Raw genomic sequence first — 19,748 nt, 5'->3', positions numbered from 1 at the left:
CCAGTTTGTGCGATTTCTAACTGGGAGGACACAAAGGGGTGCATATTTCTCTTCACATTGAGGAAGAGGGTGAATTTTTATTAGCTTGCGCGGTGCAGATTCTTCTGAACAGCGCAAGACAATATCCCTTTGGGTCTGCACTCCAGGGGAGGTGGGCACCTGAGTGCTGGGGCAAGTCCCGTTAGCTGAGTCTTCCCAGAGCTGATCTCTGTGTCTGTGTCGTTCTGCAGGCGGGTGTGGCCCTGCCTGTGTCTGTGCTGGAGGAGGCTTAAGAGCCTGGCTCAGCAAGACAGGTTAAAGGGGGCCCAGGCTGGCAGAACAGGTGGGCTCAGTGGTATCTCAGCCCATCAAGTGGCATCCCGAAGGGGGGCAACCCGCGACAGCGAGCTTTGCAAAGACAGATGCCGAAACATCATGCAGGCAAAATGACTGACTCAGCACCTTGGTGGTGGCAAGAGAACATTTAATAACCCTGGTAGCCTTAACGTGCCATTGGCCAGTGAATTGCTGCGCGGAGTGGGGCGGTGGGGGGGGGCCCCCTCACCCACCCGCTGCCGCAGCCCTTGCGGCTAACGATGAGGAACGGGGCCCATGTGGCTTAGTAGCAGGGATCCCCACCCCGCCTCCCCTTTTGGGGGTGCTTGTCTAAGCCCAGATTCCCCATGTGGCTCGGGGAGAGGGGGTCGTAAGGCAAGGCCGAACTGCCCACTGAGAAATCGAGCGACACCTCAGCACCCGGTGCCTCTGGGGAGGAGACGACTATGCCTTGAAGAGTCTCCCCTAAGGAGCAACAGGCCTGTCCTGGGCTCAGTCAGCAGCACGGACCTCCCCCCATCATTGGAACATCTGCTTCAAAGAAGAACACACCCAGCAGTCCCCCAGGCGAGGCAATGAAAAGACGGGAGGGCGTCCTGGCCGTGTCACCCATCCCCTGCCAAGTCAGACCCATGAACCCATCTCTGTTCCCACCTCCTGGCTGCTGGGGCTGGGCTCGTCCCTGCCCTGCTGATCTGTCTGCTCCAATAGCCTGTCGGAGGACTCGCCCGTGCTTTCCAGTTTGGCGTAGCCTACCAGGCTGATGTGGTCAAGTCTAGGCCAGCTCCTGTTCTTCCGGTCTTTGATGGGCGCCACCGGCAGCACGCCCGGGCTGCCAAGGTCCAGCGACTTGGAGTGACCCGGATTGTGGAGCTGAACGTCTGAGTTGAAGTCGTTCTCGGTGCCTTCTGGGTCCAGGTACGTCTCGCCAGCAGCGACGGACGGAGCCCTGCTGTCTATGTTAATAACGACATGGCCACCCTGGAGGTCATCTCCTCTGGGGGAGACGCTGCCGACCCTGGGTGGGAGAGTCCAGGAGAGCCGTGGTGCCTCATCCGGCGTCCCTGCCAGGCTGATCCCCCCCTCGTCGCCCGCCCCCGGAGATGCAGATGGCTTCTCAATGAGGCAGTTGTTCACCTTGATGACGGGAAGTGACCGGGCGGTGGCAGCCAAGGAAATTACCGACTCTGCCCCGCGGGTGAAGGACAGATTGAGGTTCCCCTCCATGGAGTTGCCAGAGTCTGAGCGGACGCTGAGGAGGGACATGGAGGGGGAAACCCCTTTGTGATGGAGCAGCTGGGCTGTCGTCTGGAGCCTGTTGTGCCCGTAGCAGTCGGCCCATTTGTTCCTGGGACTGGAACAGGATTGGAAGCCGCTAGAGGAGAGATCCACCTCGTAACAGCCCTCGACACACTCGGCATTGGCCTTGAGGAGGGGCAAGCTAGTCCTCCTCTGGCAGTACTTGTCCTCCTGGCTGAAGTCCTGGAGGAGGCCCGGGGTCATGGAGTAGAGGCCTTTCTGCATCAACAGGCGGGTCTCCATGTCCCTGTTCTCGTACAGCATGGTGTTGGCGCAGATGACAATGAAGAGACCGACGCCCATGATGACAGGGCCAATCAGCTTCAGCTTCTCACTGTGAGGGAAGTAGCGGGCCTGGGCAGAGACCTTCACTTCCTTCTTCATGTCCCACATGCCGCTGGAGTTACCCGGCCTGGCCCCGGGCCCGGCTGCGTGTGGGCCCCGGTGAGGCCAGTAGCCCACAACGGCGATCGTCATGCCGACCAAGACGACGGAGACGCCCACCATCACAAAGGCCCCTGAAGGCGAGCGCATCCGGAGCTGTCCCTTCACGGCCCCCTCGGTCGGCGGCTTGCGCCTCAACCTGCGTCTGTGCCTCCGTGGAGGAGGGGCGGGTCCCAGGGGCTTCTTCTCCAGAGGCTCCTGATTTCTCATGGCTCTGCTGGCTTCGGCGCTGCCGGCCGTCATGGCATCCTCCTTGTCAGGTCTTTCTAGAGAGTGGGGGAGAAAAGAGATGAACAGAAGGCATCACTAGCAGACAGTGGAGAGGAAGGGCTCACAACCGAGGAGCTGGGACATGGTGGCTCATGCAACAGGCCTTCCCCTTCCCTTCTCTGCCTCCTGCCTACGTCCTCCTGGAGGCATTTCTCTCCTTTCCACTCAGAAGCTAGACTGGGTGGTGTCTTTCAAACACAAGCACCTAGCCCATGCCCACCCAAAGCAATGCACATCTGCCTGATGGATTAGTAAGGTTGAGTGCATGTATAGCGGAAGAAAACAATGGTCCCCACCCCGAACAGCCCAGCAAATGAAAAGGAGACCGTGAGCCTGAATGCCTGTCTGTGCAGGTGAAAATAGCTCCCTGGGCACGTCAAAGCAGCGCGGGCACATGCAAGATTTGTTGGCCCAATTACTGACAGGACAAATAAACAGCCCTTGCTCCGACAATGTTCACACTGAAGTCGTGGTGAGTAAGGACTCAGGCTTTCAGCCTGTACTTTCCATTTCTCCGGCACCTTCTAGGTAGGGATGTCGAAGGATCTTACACGTATTAGCTAAACCTCACAACATCTCTGGGTGGTCGGCCTCGTTATCCCACCCCATTTTGCAGCTGGGGAAACTGAGGCACGGAGCAGGGACGGCAAGTCTGCGTGCCACAAAACCCGGGTCTCCCAACTCCCAGCCCAGGGTCTTAGCAACAGAGCCAGTCTTCAGGCAGCAAGAAAAATATCTCAATTAAAACAAAACAAAGCAGCAGAGGATCTTGGGAGCGTCACATTTATTCTCCAATCTGCTCAGTTTCCTACTCAAAACAAGTTTTTTTTTTTAACGATCAGCGTTATCATTATTATTATTGACTGCCACTGAGCTGGGGGTCTGATCACCAAGCTGTGAACTTCCATAACTCACAAGCAGCCATCGTTAACGGTAATGACCTTCCCATTCCAGACTCAGCCTGAAGCTCTAGTGATGATGCTGGAAGCTGGGCAGAATCCGGCTCATTTTCCCCCTGCAGCGTCACAGGGCTGACAGCAAGATCTTTGTCAAACTAAGCTGATGTCTCTTGAAAGAGGCACGGGGAGCAGATCAGTGCAGAGCTAGGGGTCTGGTTTATGGCCATACTTAAACAACCCTCGCCATTAACGCCATGTGAGGGCTTCACAGACCCCATCAGTGGGTGAGAGAAAAAGCTCTTTTCTTATTACAGGGTCAGTGGCAGGAGAACTGAAATAACGGAAGAGTCTGTCTTCCTGACCTTTCTGCCATTTACTTCTTGTTCTTTGCTCAGCTTGGGAAGTGGCGCTAGACTAGCCGGCTTTTGCTTTTTGCTCATAGTCAGTTGCATTTCCTCTGTGGTTCTGCATTAGCTCCCGCTGTTGTGTTTGGGCTCCTAGAACTTCAGGGATTGGTTGATATAAAAAAACCTTGTTTTCAATGAAACATAAGAGTCATAGACTGTAAGCCCAGGAGGATTATTAGATCATCTAGGTCAGTGGTTCTTAACCTGGGGTGCACGCACCCCCTGGGGGTGTGAGATGCCCTCTCTGGGGGGGCGAGACATGCCAGATTTTTTAGAAGGTAAATCATCGAAAACACAAATTAAGCACAGGCACGCAAGTACAATTACTTTGTTTCATCAAACCTATGTATTTATTAACATTATACATTTTTTAACGATTTCTGTAATATACAAACAAAAAATATAGCTAGGTTTAAAGAACTGACCTACTTCAACGACTTTTGATACGGGGTGCGAAAACCAAAGCGGGGCAGGCTGCAGTAAAGGTTAAGAACCACTGATCTAGTGTGACCTAGGAGAGACTGGTTTCCGAGTGGCGGCCGTGTTAGTCTGCATCAGCAAAAAGAATGAGGAGTCCTTGTGGCATCTTAGAGACTAACCCATTTATGCCCAAATGAATCAATAAATAAATTTGTTAGTCTCTAAGGTGCCACAAGGACTCCTCATTCTTTTTTCTAGGAGAGAATATTCACCTCTTCTGAGGCAGGCAGGATTTGAACCTGGATCACTTGCACATTAAGCAGAGCACTCGTCTGCTAAGCTACTGAGAAAGTAAGAAAATAAATGAATATATGGACAGTATATTGGTATGTGCAGTAGGGGCCCGGAGGGCAACTGCCAATATACCCCAAAGGTACCACGTGTGCAAGAAAAACACCCTTCCAGAGCAACACCGAGACGTTCCCCTCAGCGTAGAGCAAAGCCATGGGCTGGCTGTACTCGGCACGCACAGAATGGTTAGCCACGTCTGAGTGGCTTTTCTCCCACGGAGGCACAGCGTGCGCATTACTCAGCAAGTCTTTGTTACATACGCAGGAGCACAGCCTGTTTTCTAGGTCAGTTCTAGAGCAGCTTGTCGGGACGTCAGGACAGTGCCTGGGAGCAGGCTGCTGGGTAAGCAAACAGGCATTGACTGAGCCACGGATGATCCGATTTTGCAAAAAAACAAGGGGTTTCAAATCGAACATGCGGAGAATATTTCCCCCCATGTTGTGGATTGAAACTGGGTTTAAAAATAACCCTGCAGCCACATTCCAGCTTGCCAGCTGCCAACATTGGTTGGCACTAAGGAAGTTTGTGTCCACACACCAACTTGGCAGCTAACAGCATCTTGCTCCTGTCAGAGGACTAGGCTGGCACGCGGCTCCTTTCCTGTAACCAGGCTGGAATGTAGTATTTATGTGGCACGGACAGGACCCCCCAACAGTGCCCGTATGACTGACTTGGCCAGCCCTCCTTTCTCCCTCTGTGTGCATGACTTCCGGGCACTCTATCCCCTGCCGAAGCGGGACTGGAGAATTGCCCAGCTTCTCCCACAATGCACCGATACAAGCACTCAGGGTGTAGATGCGGACGCGCCGTGGTGCTGAGGCAGCCAAACTACAGCCTGGACCCAGTCTGAATTGTGTTCCTCAAAACGGGTTAAAGTGACCATGCCCCTAAATCCCAGTGGTCGACAGAGTGCACACCAGCTCACAGCCTTCCCCTGCAGAATTGGGAACCCAGTCACAACAGGATGGGGAGTTGCGCACCACAGCCAGAAAGTCAAATTGATTAGAAACGAAAAACACACGCCAGGAAAGAAGGAAGGAAAGCGACCTGCCTAATTTCACTGCCTAATTTGATCGAAGTGCAAAAAGCCAGCAAACAGCATAACCAATGGAAAGCAAATGAGATGCTAAAGTTCTTCCAATTTTAATCATCTTAAGGCATTATTTGTATCAGAGGGAAGGAATTAAATATACAAGCTTCATGATGACAGTGTGTTCCTGGCCCAGGGCTGTCAAGCTGTGACAATTTGAATGAGGGAGATTTAAAGGGAAAAAACCCAACAAAACCCACAGCCTACTGATGAGTGAGATTTTAAATCTGCCTTTGAAACATACTGCTAAAGCCTTCATCACATGGGGAAAGGCATTATAAAGGTTGCCTTAACAGTCACCTAAAGTGATGGAGTCAGCCCCAAAATGAGCGAGATTTTCTCCCTTAAAACCGTCTGCTACCAAATGAAGTTACCAGGCATTTTAAATCTTCCCTAATACTTCCTAAGATTACTTTTGCTTCTCCTCAGTGTGCCGTTGTTTATATTGTGTTGTCTCCAGCCCTCTGTGGAGAGCAACTAACCTCAATTACAATCTTAGATTTGACCTACCTTTAAAAAACGACATTCAAACTTTTAAATGTCCTGCTGACAACTCCAAACTCCGTGGATTTTGCAAAGCCTCTGATGCGGCTGCAGACTTTGGCTGTTGTAGGGTCGAGTGAAATCCACTCCCCAGAGCGCAGGCCACTGCCTGCAGTTTCAGGGACGAGGATTCTTGTAAATTTCACACACGGTGGTACCATTAAAACACACAATGGGCTGGTCCTATTTTTGGCCGCCAGCCTTGTCAGTGTCTCTTTAAACCTAATTCCCTTCCTATCTCATTTAGCTTCCCCTAAGCTCCGCATGTTACCCTGCCGAGCGAAGCAGAGACCCAGCTTCTTTTCAAGGCAACTGCCTGTAATTGCTTGGGGACTAACAAGCATCACACCCAATTGACCCTCATTCCAAGGGTCATCCGTCAGTCGGACTTAAGTTTACCTGTGTCCCACACAGACCGGCTGTTATTCCCACCCTTCATTACTGGAAATGACCTGTGTCAAAAGTGCCCGCTCACAAAGCCGAAGCTGTTAAAAAGAAAGATGACAATTGTGTAAGACGGCACCATGTGGTTTGATGTGTCCAGCTCTGCTGCTATGCCCTCTACTCCTCTGAGCCACGATCTGCTACTTACCCTCTGGTTTCCTCAAGCAAGACCTGATTCGAAGCCTGCTGAATTCACGGGCTTTGGATCAGGCCCACGGCGTCTCTTGTGCTGCACACAGAACGGACGGTGCCAGCAGCTAGTTGTGAAAAGGGTAAGTGAGCTAGTGGCCTTCCGTGCAATGAACTGGGGCTCATCTAGTGCTGGCAAGAGACGCCAGCAGGCCTCTGGTCATCTCCAGACTAGGAGTGTCGTGTGAGCTTCCTTCCCTGCCCCACGACCGTGCCTCCACTCCGAGTGGGAGGTCTGGTTGTCCAGGCGGGCGGGGAGTTGATTCTCCATGATCCACTCAGTCTTTGGCTTCTCCACAGCCCTCCAACCAGGCAGTCAACCAGGGAGGTGAGTTCTGCAATGGAGTGCTCCAAAGCTTTTGTGGTGGGGTGGGCGAGTGCTGATCAGAAGAGGGTGTGTTGCGTTTAAAGGGGTACTCCAGTTTGGTTGGCCTCCCAGAACGGTCTCCATCATTTTATCCTCTGATCCCCAAAAGGCTGTTTGTCCTGCAAATCATCACTGCACGTGGCATTTCAGGACAAGCAAGAAACAACCCACCCTGCCCCAAAATTTCTTCACGTGACATTCTCCCCCCCGCCCACAATGCCCTCTCCTGAGCATAGATGGTATCAACACAAAGCGGCGTGTTTTTAAAAGTTGGAGCATTTAATACTCCTCGCTAGAGATGGCTGTTCCCAGAGTTCAGCACCATTATTTTTATTAATAGAATCCCCAAGGGTTACATAAGCTTCTTTTTTTAAAAAAACCAGCGTTGCCATCAGATTCTAAAACTCCCAGACACTGTCACTCGAGTTAATTGATTAATTCGCTATTTTAGCAGGAGCACAAAGCCTCACTACGTGTAAAGCGAGACTGAAGCCCTCTCTGTTCTGTGTGGGACCCTACTGCACTCCCTGTAAAAGAGGGGCGTTTGCCCCGGTGTCACTGATGAAAGATGCCCCATCCCTCCTGAAGCGCAGTTTGCTGTGCAGCTTATCGGCTGCTGCCCGCCAACCCCAGAGGTGGCTGCATTTCAGCAGATCTGTAGGTCTGCAGTTTGGGAAGGGTTTGGGGGGTCCCATGGGATGAAAGATGCTACAGAAATGGCATTAGCGCTATAGAGTGAGGCAGCAGCTCAGCTCCTAGACTGGGCGTTTGGAAGTTAAGCTTCCAATCCCTGCCATGAGCCTTTCATTAAAAATCAGAACTATTTCCCTAATCCCCCATCACATAGACAGGTTGATGGCTCCCCCGCAATCCCTCTCGCCCCTCTCCCCTCCCCACCCCCACCCCTACTTGCTTAAAATCTTAAAATAAACCTTGGAGGACTTGGCAAAAGCAAACTTGGCATGAAGCAGGTGGGCGTTGGGAAAAGCCTCTCTGCAGATCCGCTGGACTATTCTCTTCCCAGCACCCCCTGGCTGTGGGTAGGGGCATTCTACTCATGACAGACCCAGCACCACAGGCCTGGGTTTGCAAAGCGCTACACAACGGCGCGTTAGCTTTGGCAGCAGCCCCCTGGCCTGCTCGGCGGTATAGAATGAGCCCAACCTGCTGGAAGGAGATGCTGCTCTTCCACAGGTCCCTAGCACCGTCCATCCCGTGAGCCCGAAGCGTCCCACGCGCTCACCTCGCGAGCCAGGACCGTATCCTGAGTTTACAGATGGGGAAACAGACGCGACCGAGGCCTCCCAGTGAGTCAGCAGCAGCGCTGGGAAAGGAGCCCAGATCCCCGGAACCCCTCTCTTGTGCGTTACCCACAAGAAGCAGAGACACAAGGGTGGAGACGGTATTGCCTAGTGGCTAGTGCACTGGACCAGGAGTTAGTTGACCTGAGTTCTATTCCTGGCTCTGCCTGCAGGGTGACCTGGGGCAAGTCACTGCCCCCTTCTATGCCTCAGTTTCCCCATCTATAAAATGGGGATAACGATACTGATGACCTTTGTAAACGGCTTTGAAATCTACTGATGACAAGAGTTGGGTATTATCATAAGACTTCCCCCCCCGCACCGCCCCCCAGGAAGAGCCTCAGTCCTGCGGGCAGTATTTAACACAACCCCCTGCTCCAAACACTACACCTGTGGGTGAGCGACCTGGACGAGGACCTGGGGAATCCAATCCCCACTTGCTGGGGAAGGGCAGTTCCGGTTTTCCTCGGCACTTCTGAAGGCGCAGTCAGGCGAGTGGCTCCTGGACCCAGGCTTGCTGCTGTGTGAGAGGAGACTCTGGGGAACCCCTGGTTAAAGTTCCAGATAGAAGCAAGGCCTGGGGTGAGTCCCTTCCTTTCACTGCAGTTCACCCCTGGGTGCTCCCACCAGGCACGGCTCATCCCTGGGGCTTGTAACACTGCTTCGCAAAAGGGAAGGGTTTTCCTTTGGCCTTTGGAATGAATGAGATTGCCCCAAACAGGCAGGTATGAAGCAAAACTTTCCTTGGGCAAGATACAGTCTCACGGCCTCCTTTCAAAACCTTCCCCCCCCATCCAGACCACACAGGCCGAGCGCTGGGCCGTGCCACCCCCACACTGAGCTGGTTCTTCAAGAACAGGGTCTGTTACGTTTCCAGCGAAGTGCCGCTCACGTGCAAGCTTGTTTGCTCTGCGCAGCGGTCTCCCTCCTTGGCTGGAGCGCTATAAGAAGCCATTGAAGCAGATTCCCCAGTTTCTCTACTTTGCAGCTCCTGCACCCCCGAAACATTGGACCTGTCACAGGCTCCAGAAGGGAGTTTTCAGAGGAACCCCCTGTTAGAACAGCCCTGGCTAATCTGCAATACTCCGGCATGCAGGCAGCTTTCTCCCGTACCCAGGCCCTGGAGCCCAGATGGGATACAGTGCTGCCGTACCAGAGAATCGCTATTCCTGGACCTATGCACCGCCACCAGCGAGCCTCATGCCTGCCCCCACAGCAAATCCCCTCAGTGTCCCGGTGAGCCGTGCTTTCCAAAGTAGCCTGGTAGAGCCGCTCCTTAATGTACTGCAGGCCAACCGGTTGCTCGCTCCTGGACAGCGAGAGATGCCCAAGAAATGTCGGTATCTCCAGAGAATGCTACAGGACAGGAAGCCTGGAGCTCTGCCTTCCTTGGGGAGGGGAGAAAGAAATTCCTGGTGCTGATGCCCCAGGTGGAACGGACCCGACCGAGGGGCCCTCTGGCGACCACATGCTCACACTCTTTCTGGGGACACAGCCCAATACCACCCTGGGGACCACTTCCTTGCAAGCCAATTGCCACATCCTCCCATATGCCCAGCGTGGCAGTCCCAGGCCCACATGCACCTTGGCTTCTCAGCATTGCCAGCTCTCACCATATCAAAGGTTTTGCTTAAAGCCCCAGGCAGCTCCTGGAGAGGACTGATTGCACGAGCAATTGTGATTGTGGAAGAAGTGACCTGAGTGCATCTTAAAGGCTCAAAAAACCACATGGCAAATAAAAAGCCCCCCGCATTTATGATTAGTTTTGAAAATTGCGTGTTTTTTTGCTGGGGCGGACTCTTGCTTTGTGAACTTTGAGGGTTTACAATACTGAAGGCACAAACTTGTATGAGCTAAAATTGCTCTGTCAGGCTGAGCGAGCAGGAGAACAAACGGCTAGAGGTCTGGAGGGGAGGGAGACGAGAAGAGGAGATGGGATCTGGAGGTCTCAGAAGAAAAATACTTCTCATGATCTCTCATGCTGAGTTAGCTGCCCGGCCGAGCCCAAGCACAGCTCAGAGCCTGATCTCTAGAAATGGGTCTCTAAATCTCCCTTTGCAACTCCGCTGTGCAATAGCCTGGCCCGGGCAAGGCGAGGAGACAGCGTTCAGCAAAGTGGTTTACCACTATTCTGGTTCCAGTTCCCGTTCAGGCCTCGTTAGCACCGAGCGCGCCAGAGTTCAATTCTTGGCTCTGCCATTGTCCTCGTCTGTGGCTTTAGGCACGTCGCCCACAATCTGTTTTGTGCTCTAGGGGCCAAGCAGGGTGAGGCTGTGCAGTGCGCGGCCGTTGCGGCGTGCGGTGGGAGTGCCGAGCCCTGAGTTAACAAATGCTACAATGATCGTCCCCTTTGACTGGAACGAATGCAGCGTCCCTTTTCCGAGGCATGTGACTCAAGAGAACTGGTCTGTTACGGACGGCGCCCTTCCAACCCCATTAGCTGGGCAGGCAGGACAGCGCCAGACTCCAGAGCACAAGTAAACCCTTGTCTTCCCAAGACAAGCAGAGGGAGAAGGTGCCACCGCATTGGGTCTCACCCGGGGCCCGATCCGCGCCCCATCAAAGTCAATGGAGGTAGATGGGATCCTTACAGCTCAAGGCTGCATCATGGGACCAAGAGCTGAGCTCCCCCCCGCCAACACCTCTGGGAGAGGAGCCGGTGACAGTCCCCACCAGCGACGCCAGGCAGCAAAAACTCCAGCGTTCACCCCGCCCTGGAAGGCCCGCGAGCCCCAGCCCCCACCCAGCCGCAGAGCTCCCTCCACCACTGTGCTGTCACCCACTCATCCCCGGGTGGGCAAGGCATCCAAGACACGACTGCCGGGAGGGGCCAGGCAGCGCTGCTGCTCCTGCTGGAACAATCATCCCCGGAGTCACCTCCCACCACGCAAGGAGAAGGGGAATCATAATTACAGTCTGCGCCAAGATATGATGGTTAAAAATAACTCCCTTGCAGTGTAACCTTCCAGCGCCACCCACGCCCAGGGGGCAAAGAGGAGACGCTTCCGGAGCCCTCTGCCAGGCACAAGAGCCATGCTGCCTTCTTCCGCCATCCTTAGCTCTGCTTTGATCCCCTGGTCAGTCTCCCCTTTAATATCGGAATTGTTGGACTCGGAGCCCTGGGAGGTTGGAGGCTGCTCGTTCCTCCCAGGACAAGAACAGCCCAACGTCAAGGAGACCACGTCTGGGAGCGGAGTCCCCCCTCCACGGCCCATTCAGGCCGAGTCTGCGCCAGGGAGTTAGCCAACAGGGGTCGCTTAGTGCTAACTGCGACGGTGGGTTCTGTGGTGGGATTGGGTCCGGACTGGGCCCATAACGACCAAGACCAGTTAGCTCCCCCCTGGCTGGGTGGCCGCTGGTGTGAAATGAATCAGAGGGCTCGGGTCAGTGCCCAGGGCACCGGCGTTCACATCACAAGAACCTCAGCGGAGTTGGCAGGAATTAGCCATCTCCGCAGAGAAGCCAAGGGCCCCCCGCTCCCCCTGCCGGGTGATCACTTCAGATGGGAACTGAGCACACAGTGGCAGGGTGCCAGGCGTGAGGAGGCCTCCCCTGGTCTGGGGTTCACTGGAGCATTTCAGCCCCAGGGCTGCCAGCCCATCAACAACAAAGTCATCAAGAACAAGGTGACGCACTGAAAGGCTGCCCGGGGAGGGCGTGACCGCCGTTCTGCCATGCACCGGGGGGCCCTGCCTAGTTCTGCTTCTGAGGGACCAGTGTCCAGCAAGAAATGCCAATAGCTCTGCCAGAGCATAGACGCAGCCCTGGTGCTGCCACCACCCCCTCTGGGCAGATCCAATCTTGAGGCAGCCGCTGGGCTTCGCCGTCGAAATGCCTTTGCGAACGGGCCAGCCACAGGCTAGCACCCAGAGCCTGCTGCCGGGGCAAGGGCCAGAACAGGCAGGGCTGCTGAGGAAGAGGGCGAAGGGCCCCCCACTGGGCTGCAAATGGACAATCCCCAGCAGCAATTGGGCAGCAGCAGGTCCCATCTCAGCCTTAAGCAGCATTTAGGGACTCTGGGGAGCTAGGCCTGGCGAGGCGCGTCCTGGCAGCAGGGATGGCACCCGAGCTGGAGGAAGGAGTCAGCAGGAAGGGCAGTGGGAGCTGGCAGGGAAGTGGGGTCACGCCCTCCCCCATCTCAGAGACATGTTCGAGTCCCCCAGGTACCCCCCTGGTGCGAGACTCAAAGCCAAGGGTGAGCAGCAGAGGCCTCCGTTAGACTGCAATGCCCAGGCAGGGGGCGGAGCTGGAAGGCTCAGGGCAACCTCTCCGCTCGGAGGAAGCACCCACGGGCCTGGAGCGGACGGGCGAGCAGGGGCGAAGGCAAGGCGTGAGAGGGGCCGGGAGAGCAGGGAGGTAGCGTGGTGAGCCGCTGAGAGCGTGCGAGGGGATCAAGCCCGTCCTGGAAGCCGCAGGAGGAAGTGAAGAAAATAGAACCAGGTGAAATCGGAGGTGGGCTTCTATTTCTGGGCCCCTAGAGCTAGAGAGAAGGAAAGTGACAGGAACGCCAGGCTGCCGAGAGACTCGGGAATCAGCTGAGACGTGATTTCAGGCTTGCTCTTTGCTCCCCTGAGTAGCCCCACTCACTGGCTTCAGCAGCGCTGCTCCCGTGAGTAAGGGTGACCAGGCCACAAGAGCTTGTGCTTGTGCTGGTCTTTCCACTCATCTCTTCCGAGTCTTTTAGCTGAGAAGTTGGGAACAGAAGAGACCTCCCAGAACTGGTGCTGGATTTCTCCCTGCGGTCTGTATTTCCCAGAGCTCTGTCTAGTCCAGCTCAAGCAATGGGGCAGAGTCTTCCGCAGCCTGCTGGAGCTCACTGATCAGACGTTTTGGCTGGTATCCAACCTAGATTTTCCTTTGCTCAATTTCCCCTGCTAATCTCAGCGATGCCTCCTTGCCCTAAATAATGCCTCTGCCCCCTTGGCTTTTGCACCCGTCACAGCCACTGCCCCGCCCCCTTTTCATCATCAGTAGCCCACTTCCGTTTCTTCCCGTGGATAAAAAGTTCAGTTGCCAAGCCCGGAGGGAAATAAAATGGGCAAAGCAGGGAATAAGGACGGGGTCTTTATGGGGTTTTCTCCACAGAAACAAAGCCTGTTTAATTGCTCACTGCCCATTATTATCCCTGGGGCTGCCACTTTCTTGGCTTCCTCCCTCGGGATAAAGTCTGTGTGTCATGACAATTGCGATCTTTGCAGCTCATGTGCCATCAGCATTACCCCAATGCAGTGTCACCTTGCGATGAAATTCCCATTAGCCGCCAAACTAACGGGGGACTATTCATTAATCACAGTTAAGTAGATTTCCTCCAGCGCCTTTCACACAAGGATCTAACGGGCTTTACAAGTGCAAACGTGAACTCATTAACCGCCAGAGCCTAGGATGTAGAAAAGCGTTATCCCCATTTCACAGACAGGTAAACTGAGCCACAGAGGATTGGGAATAGGACTCAGGAGTCCCAGTGGCCAATCCCCTGGCCTAACCATGGGGCTCTGTCTTCCTCTGGATGTCTGCCAAGCTTAAAGCTGGAGAGAGCAGGAGATTTCCTCAAATCTGGCACCATCCGATATCAGTCAGGACTTAAGGCCACTCAACTCCCCACACAGGAGCCAGGAAGAGAGTTGATAGCACCCACTGCAGGCTGGGAAAGCTTCAAGCAACACTGGCTAGCAGCACCGGCTGTCTTCCTTCAGGGCGACGCAGGCAGGAAACAGCTACTCGCACTGGGGGGTTTCAAAATGTATTGGCACAGAGGCATTCAATGCCGAAAGGGCCCATGTGCATCAAACATGCTGCAGGACACTGGGAGCCTGGTGCCAGGTCTGTCCTAAATGGGCGTGTATCTGGGCCTGATCCTGTGTGGTGCGGAGTGCTCCCAACGCCAGTGGGAGATGGAGGACCTGATGCCAATCTCTTGAAATAGGGCCCTAAAAATCCACCTACCCCAGCCCCTGCTGGAGAACAACCTTCCGCAAGGGTGCTCCAGCCAGAAAGGGGGTGACACTGGCACAGCAGTCTGCTAGTGTGTCCTGAGCACCCCTATTTTATTCTGCTGCTGGGGCATTTCAGCAGCTGTGACCCCCGTCTGTCCCATGCAGGAGAGGCCCATGCGTGGGACGTTTTTCACTCCATGCATCCAAAGAAGTGGGCTGTAGCCCACGAAAGCTTATGCCCAACTAAATTTGTTAGTCTCTCAGGTGCCACAAGGACTCCTCGTTGTTTGCTAATGCCCCTGCAGGCGATGGGTTCGGAACAGGGCTTGCAGCTCTAAGAATCAGAGCTCGGCATCTAAAATATCACAGTGTTGTTCATGCATCAAAGTGCAGGTCTCCGCGCTGAAGTTGCCCTGGGCTCCCGCACACATCAGCTCCTTCCAACCCTGCAGCCGCTAACCGGTCCCTGAATACGTTGCTGACCCGAGCAGTCACCTGTTCTGCCCAGCTGGTGGGCTGGCAACCGCCCGGGCTATTTGATTTGGCTGTATTTTTAGGTTGAATGACCCAAACCAGAGCCAGCTGCAGGAGCTACCAGGCTCATCACTGCATTGTAAAAGTCAAGGAGCCTAAAGGAGTTTGCTTTGGGAGGGAGCATGGTCTGGTGGTTAGAGCAGTGGACAGGGAAACCAGGACTCCTGGGTTCGGTCACCGATTCACTCTAGGATCATACGCAAGTCACTCATGGCCTGACTCATCATCAGACTCTCAGCCCAGGATGAAGGGAACAGACAAGTGACCCAGAAAGATCAGAGCTGTGGGCAAGGCAGGCAGTGGAGGGGAGCCTGGGTTCTATACAGGGAAAGTTTGACAGCCAGGGAGCAGTGCCCTAGCCTTCCTGGATTGTTCCCAGCAGTAAACTCACCCTGGCTTCTTTGGGGGGTCTAGTCCTTACTACCCCTAACACAGAGATGTGCAGAAGCATCCAGCGGATTGCTAATTACAAAGCCTGCTTTAGGCAGATTTGTTCTGCTAATGATACTAATCACCATAGCTGGGAATTGAACAACAATCTGTCACAGGCAGGTCAAGCCAGTTAGATGGCCACATAACTCATTACAGGCTTCTTAGAAAGGGTTTCTCACCTAGTTGTCTCTACTCTGGCTCACTGCCCAACAAGGCGACATGGGCGAAGGTTGCACTTCTCTGGGCCGATTCGGAAAGGAACCTGCATTGCTCCAAACCCGATGCAAACAATAAATAAATCCTAACTCAAGAGAACAGTATATTCACACTGAGTCTAGAATGGGATGTTTTTCTTTTAGCTCCTTCCCCTAACTGAAGGGGACAGAGTGGGCAAATAGCGGCATTTCCTCTACAAATTCCTACACACTGGAAGCGGCACGGAGGTCTCAGAGTTGCAGCGAGAGGGAAATGTACGGACGAACATATTTAGCAAGCGACCCAGCAAAAAGAAGACACATGGGCGGCGATTTTCAAGGAGCTGGCTGGGTGCTCAGCTCCCATTGACTCTGGTCCCTTGGGTGCCTTTGAAAATTCCAGCAATAGAGGAGAGGAAGGTAAAAGCTGCTCTATGGGGCTAGTACGTTATTGAATGTTCATAGCTGGGGAAGAGATACCCAGCTTTGCTGCTTCCCCACCTCTTACCCCAGCTCCCCTGTGACTGTCCATGCAAAGTGCCCGCCATTGGCCGTTCCACGATATTGTTCCTTGAAACGGCTGCTTTTGGAATATGGGGACAGACCCATGGCCAAGGGTGTCTCGCCCAGGCACATGCCCATGGCCGAGCTGCAATGAATCGCGACAGGCACTGTTGCATTTCCCCCAGCCCTGTCACACACCTCTTAGCTTCACAGGATGCAGATTTAGGAACAGGAGTTTAACCCACCTTTAGGTCAATGCATGAGAGATTGGGATTTTAGCCTCAGCAGCCGGGTTCCCTCTGTCCCTTCCTGGACCCCTTAACACAAGGGAAGTTGCATGAAGATTGATCCTGTGATTCCTGTGCAAAGGGCGGGAGGGAGTCTCTTTCTACAGCAGTTCTCGGACGCGAAATCTCCAACAGCCTCCTAGCCATGGACTAGATCATCCTCCGTAGATCCTCGGTCTCTCTTCCAAGCCAAATTCTGCCTCCGGGCTCAATCTGCGCGTAAACACTCGGGGACTGGCCCTGGGGGAGCCGAGAGAAGCGACTTGCCTTCCCGCTGTAGTTTGCACGTAGTCTATGACAACAGGGTGGGTGGGTGGCTGTTCCCTCCCCGCAAAAACCACAGTTCTGGGGATTTCCCTGCGGACCCCGTGGAGTTTGTCCGGGAAGTTTCTCCCCCGTGGGGCGAAGGAGGTTTGATTTGACCCCCCCCCCCTTCAAACATGGACGAGAACGGCTGGGGTTTTAAAGGCGCTAATCACCAGCTGAAGTCAGCCACCTACCCGCTGCAGCGGAGCCACCCGCGGCTGCTGCTCTCCCGGTGCGAAGCGTTCCCAAAGCCGGGCGGCTGGACGGAGACAGGCGCCGACTCGCTGCTCCGGGGGCCGGGCGGAGGGAACCCTAAGGCCGGGGGACGAGCCGGCTGTCCCGGGGGCGGCCGGAGAAGTTTCTGCGCTCTCCGGGAGGCCGGACGAAGGCGCGGGAGAAGAGGCAGAGGGTTTCCCCGCGGCCCAGGCGCTCCCACGGGCCAGCTCGGCCACTTTCGGGGCGCCAGGCGGGGCCGAGTGCTGCCCGCGAAGTGCAGGGCCCCGCCCGGCCGGTGGCACGGGGGGGGGGGGGGGGGGCGGGGGGTGTTCAGCCCACAAGGGGGCGGGCGGGGACGGGTCACTCTTCTCCACCCCGCCTTGCAGCCGCCGGGAAGTGCCCGGCACAGGAGCTGGCCCCGGGTCACTCACTCCGCAGCCAGGTGCCCACGGGAGCCGGAGCGCCCGGCCCGGGCACTGACCGCCCCCCGCCAGGCAGTTACCCGCTGCGGGGGGCGCCCGGCTCCCGCTGCTGCTCCAGCCCCCGGGGCCGAGGATCCATGCGGTGCCCCCTAGAGGCGCCTCCGACTGCGGGGCGCAGCGCACGGGGCAGCGGCTGCGGGGCGCACCAGCCCGGGCGCGCGGTTCCCTCCTCTCCGCCTGCTGCGTGCGTGGGGCGGCTGCTCCCCAGCGAGGGTCTGAGCGCCCCCGCACCCTGCCCGGGATCTCCTCCCCTTAATCCTCCACTGGCCTCCTTTGAAACCCTCCTCCTCTTCCGTGTCTTCTGCCGTTCTCCCCTCGGGCGCAAACATTCCCTCTCCCGCTTCCCCCCTGGCTGGGCTCAGATTTCTCCCCATCCGCCCCGCGCGGCCCGGCTGCCTTTGGAGAGTTCTTCGGGGTGTTTTTTTTCTTGTTTTAAAAAACATCTGCACCCTAAAGTGACAGAAATAAAAATGTAAAAGACCCCCGCACCCCTCAGTTGCTTTGCAAGATAGTCTCTGATTTCCCCGCAGAGAGCTTTATAAGGAGGGGGGGGCAACGTAGAGAGCCCGTTTTGGATGAAATTCGGTTGTGGACTGGTTCTTAGCACAGGAGTGGGGGGAGGTTAATTAAAAATCAGTGTGGGAACAGTTTTAAAAATAGAGGGACAGGCTGAGGACATTCTCCCCTCCGATTCTAACAAGTTGAAGGTGAGTCAAAGGGGGATAAAAGGAAAAAGTGCTTTGGATTCTTGCCAGCTGGAAAGAGGCTGTAATATTTCCTGTCACACTTTTGCCCACTTGGCTACACCCTTCTAGGAGGCGGGAGAGCGAAATCCAGCTGGGAACAGAGACTTCCGTAACTTTTTATGGACTTGTGATGAGTAATTATGAATTTCAACCCAAAGTCTATTCATGGCAAAGTAGCAATTGCTTTACTGTATGTTGATTTGTTTTAATTGTACTGTAGACGTTCACTGCCTTTGACTGGATGATGACCAGTTGTGGCCACTGGGAACTCCGTGAGGGTGGCAGGGGTCAACAGAGGAAGGCTGGATGGTCTTGTGGTTAATGCACTAGGCTGGGATTCAGGAGCTGTGACTCCAATTCCCAGCTCTGCTACAGACTTTCCCTCTGCCTGACCTCGGGCACATCACTTAATCTCACCGACTGTAAAATCAGTTATGATTCTTCCACCCAGGGATGGTGTGAGAACAGATCCATAAATATTTGAGCAGACTTGGATACTAAGAGGCCAATAGAGAGAGATCCTGCTGATTTGAAAGCCCACTTTCCTACACAGAAGCTAAGGAAGTCTCCCACAGCTGCCAGCAGTACAGGGCCTGTGACACAGTGTGGAAGAGTTCCGATTTTTTCCCAGAAGAGGGCAGCGGGGCACAGACAGACTTGCTATTTCATTATAAAAACAAGGAGTCCTTGTGGCACCTTAGAGACTAACAAATTTATTTGGGCATAAGCTTTCATGGGCTAGAGCCCACTTCATCAGATGCATGGAGTGAAAAATACAGTAAACAGTATAAATATTACAGCACATGAAAAGATGGGAGCTGCCTTACCAAGTGGGGGGTCAGTGCTAACGAGGCCAATTCAATTAAGGTGGAAGTGGCCTATTCTCTGATACAGATGAACACGGCTACCACTCTGAAACCTATTTCATTATAGACTCACTTTACCTTCTGCCTCCCAAGTGTACCTCTTCTACGTGAATTTATCATTCACCGTGAAAGCCCGCTGCACTAAATGCATTGTCACTTTTGGGGACTAACATACTTGGACAAGGGCCTGGAGGGGATGTTTAAATTAAGGTCTCAAGGCATGTCCTATGTTGGCTGACGATGAAAAGGAAAGATTTTTTTTTAAACAGTTTCAAATATGCTGGTGTGTATTTTTTCCTCCATCTTGGATGACCCTCTGGTCCTAAAATCCGTAGCAGGATGTACAGGAAGAGTGGACCTAAAAATAACAAAGGTCTCTCTCTCTCTCACACTCTCTCTCTCTCTCTCATTGAACAGCATACCTCAGATCCGAATTGCAATTGTGAAGTGCTAATGCACCCAACAGCATATCACATTCACACCAGCCTGCCCCAAGGCAGGAATCAGCCATGTCCATCAGTTTTAAGGAGCCAAATTCCTGTTGACCTGTAGCAGGCAAAAGCCTGTTCCTCAGCCCTTTCATGAAAACACTGCTGGACCTTGCCCTTCCCCCACTCGGTTTAGGGACCAAATCCCACAGTCCATATGCGTAACATCAGTGGCAGGTTTGATGAAGTCAGGGCTGCAGGATTTGGGGCAGGGCAGGTCTGCTTTGGGAGATACAGGGCTCAGTTCACCAGTGACGTACATTGCATGCCCTCCTGTTGTATGCTAGAGGGGGCACCTGCCCATTTGTTTATAGTGGTCCAAGGGGTAGAGCAGGGGTCTAGGAGTCAGGACTCCCGGGTTCTCTTCCCAGCTCTGGGATGGGAGTGAGAGTCAGGACTCCTGGGTTCTCTTCCCAGCTCT

General features: G+C 54.4%; 1 protein-coding gene across 3 annotated transcripts; it reads right to left on the bottom strand.

Moving 5' to 3' along the window:
- Positions 1–162: 162 nt before the first annotated feature.
- TMEM200B (transmembrane protein 200B) lies at positions 163–16,993 on the bottom strand. 3 transcript variants are annotated; one of them, XM_029912682.1, is made up of 2 exons: positions 6,006–6,133; positions 163–2,324 (listed from the first exon to the last, which is right to left on the bottom strand). In XM_029912682.1, exons 1-2 carry the CDS (start codon positions 6,019–6,021, stop codon positions 940–942), a joined length of 1,401 nt encoding a protein of 466 aa, XP_029768542.1. In that variant the 5' UTR covers positions 6,022–6,133; the 3' UTR covers positions 163–939. The 3 variants fall into 3 exon arrangements, with proteins under 3 accessions (XP_029768542.1, XP_024060599.2, XP_024060601.2); XM_024204831.3 differs by lacking the exon at positions 6,006–6,133 and adding an exon at positions 16,182–16,993 and having other exon boundaries at positions 164–2,324; XM_024204833.3 differs by lacking the exon at positions 6,006–6,133 and adding an exon at positions 16,182–16,993 and having other exon boundaries at positions 164–2,320.
- Positions 16,994–19,748: the final 2,755 nt, after the last annotated feature.

Source organism: Terrapene carolina, unplaced genomic scaffold (assembly GCF_002925995.2).
Source record: "Terrapene carolina triunguis isolate 2854851 unplaced genomic scaffold, T_m_triunguis-2.0 Scaffold236, whole genome shotgun sequence".
Classification (NCBI taxonomy): domain Eukaryota; kingdom Metazoa; phylum Chordata; order Testudines; family Emydidae; genus Terrapene; species Terrapene triunguis.
This window is presented reverse-complemented; position numbering and strand designations above follow the sequence as displayed.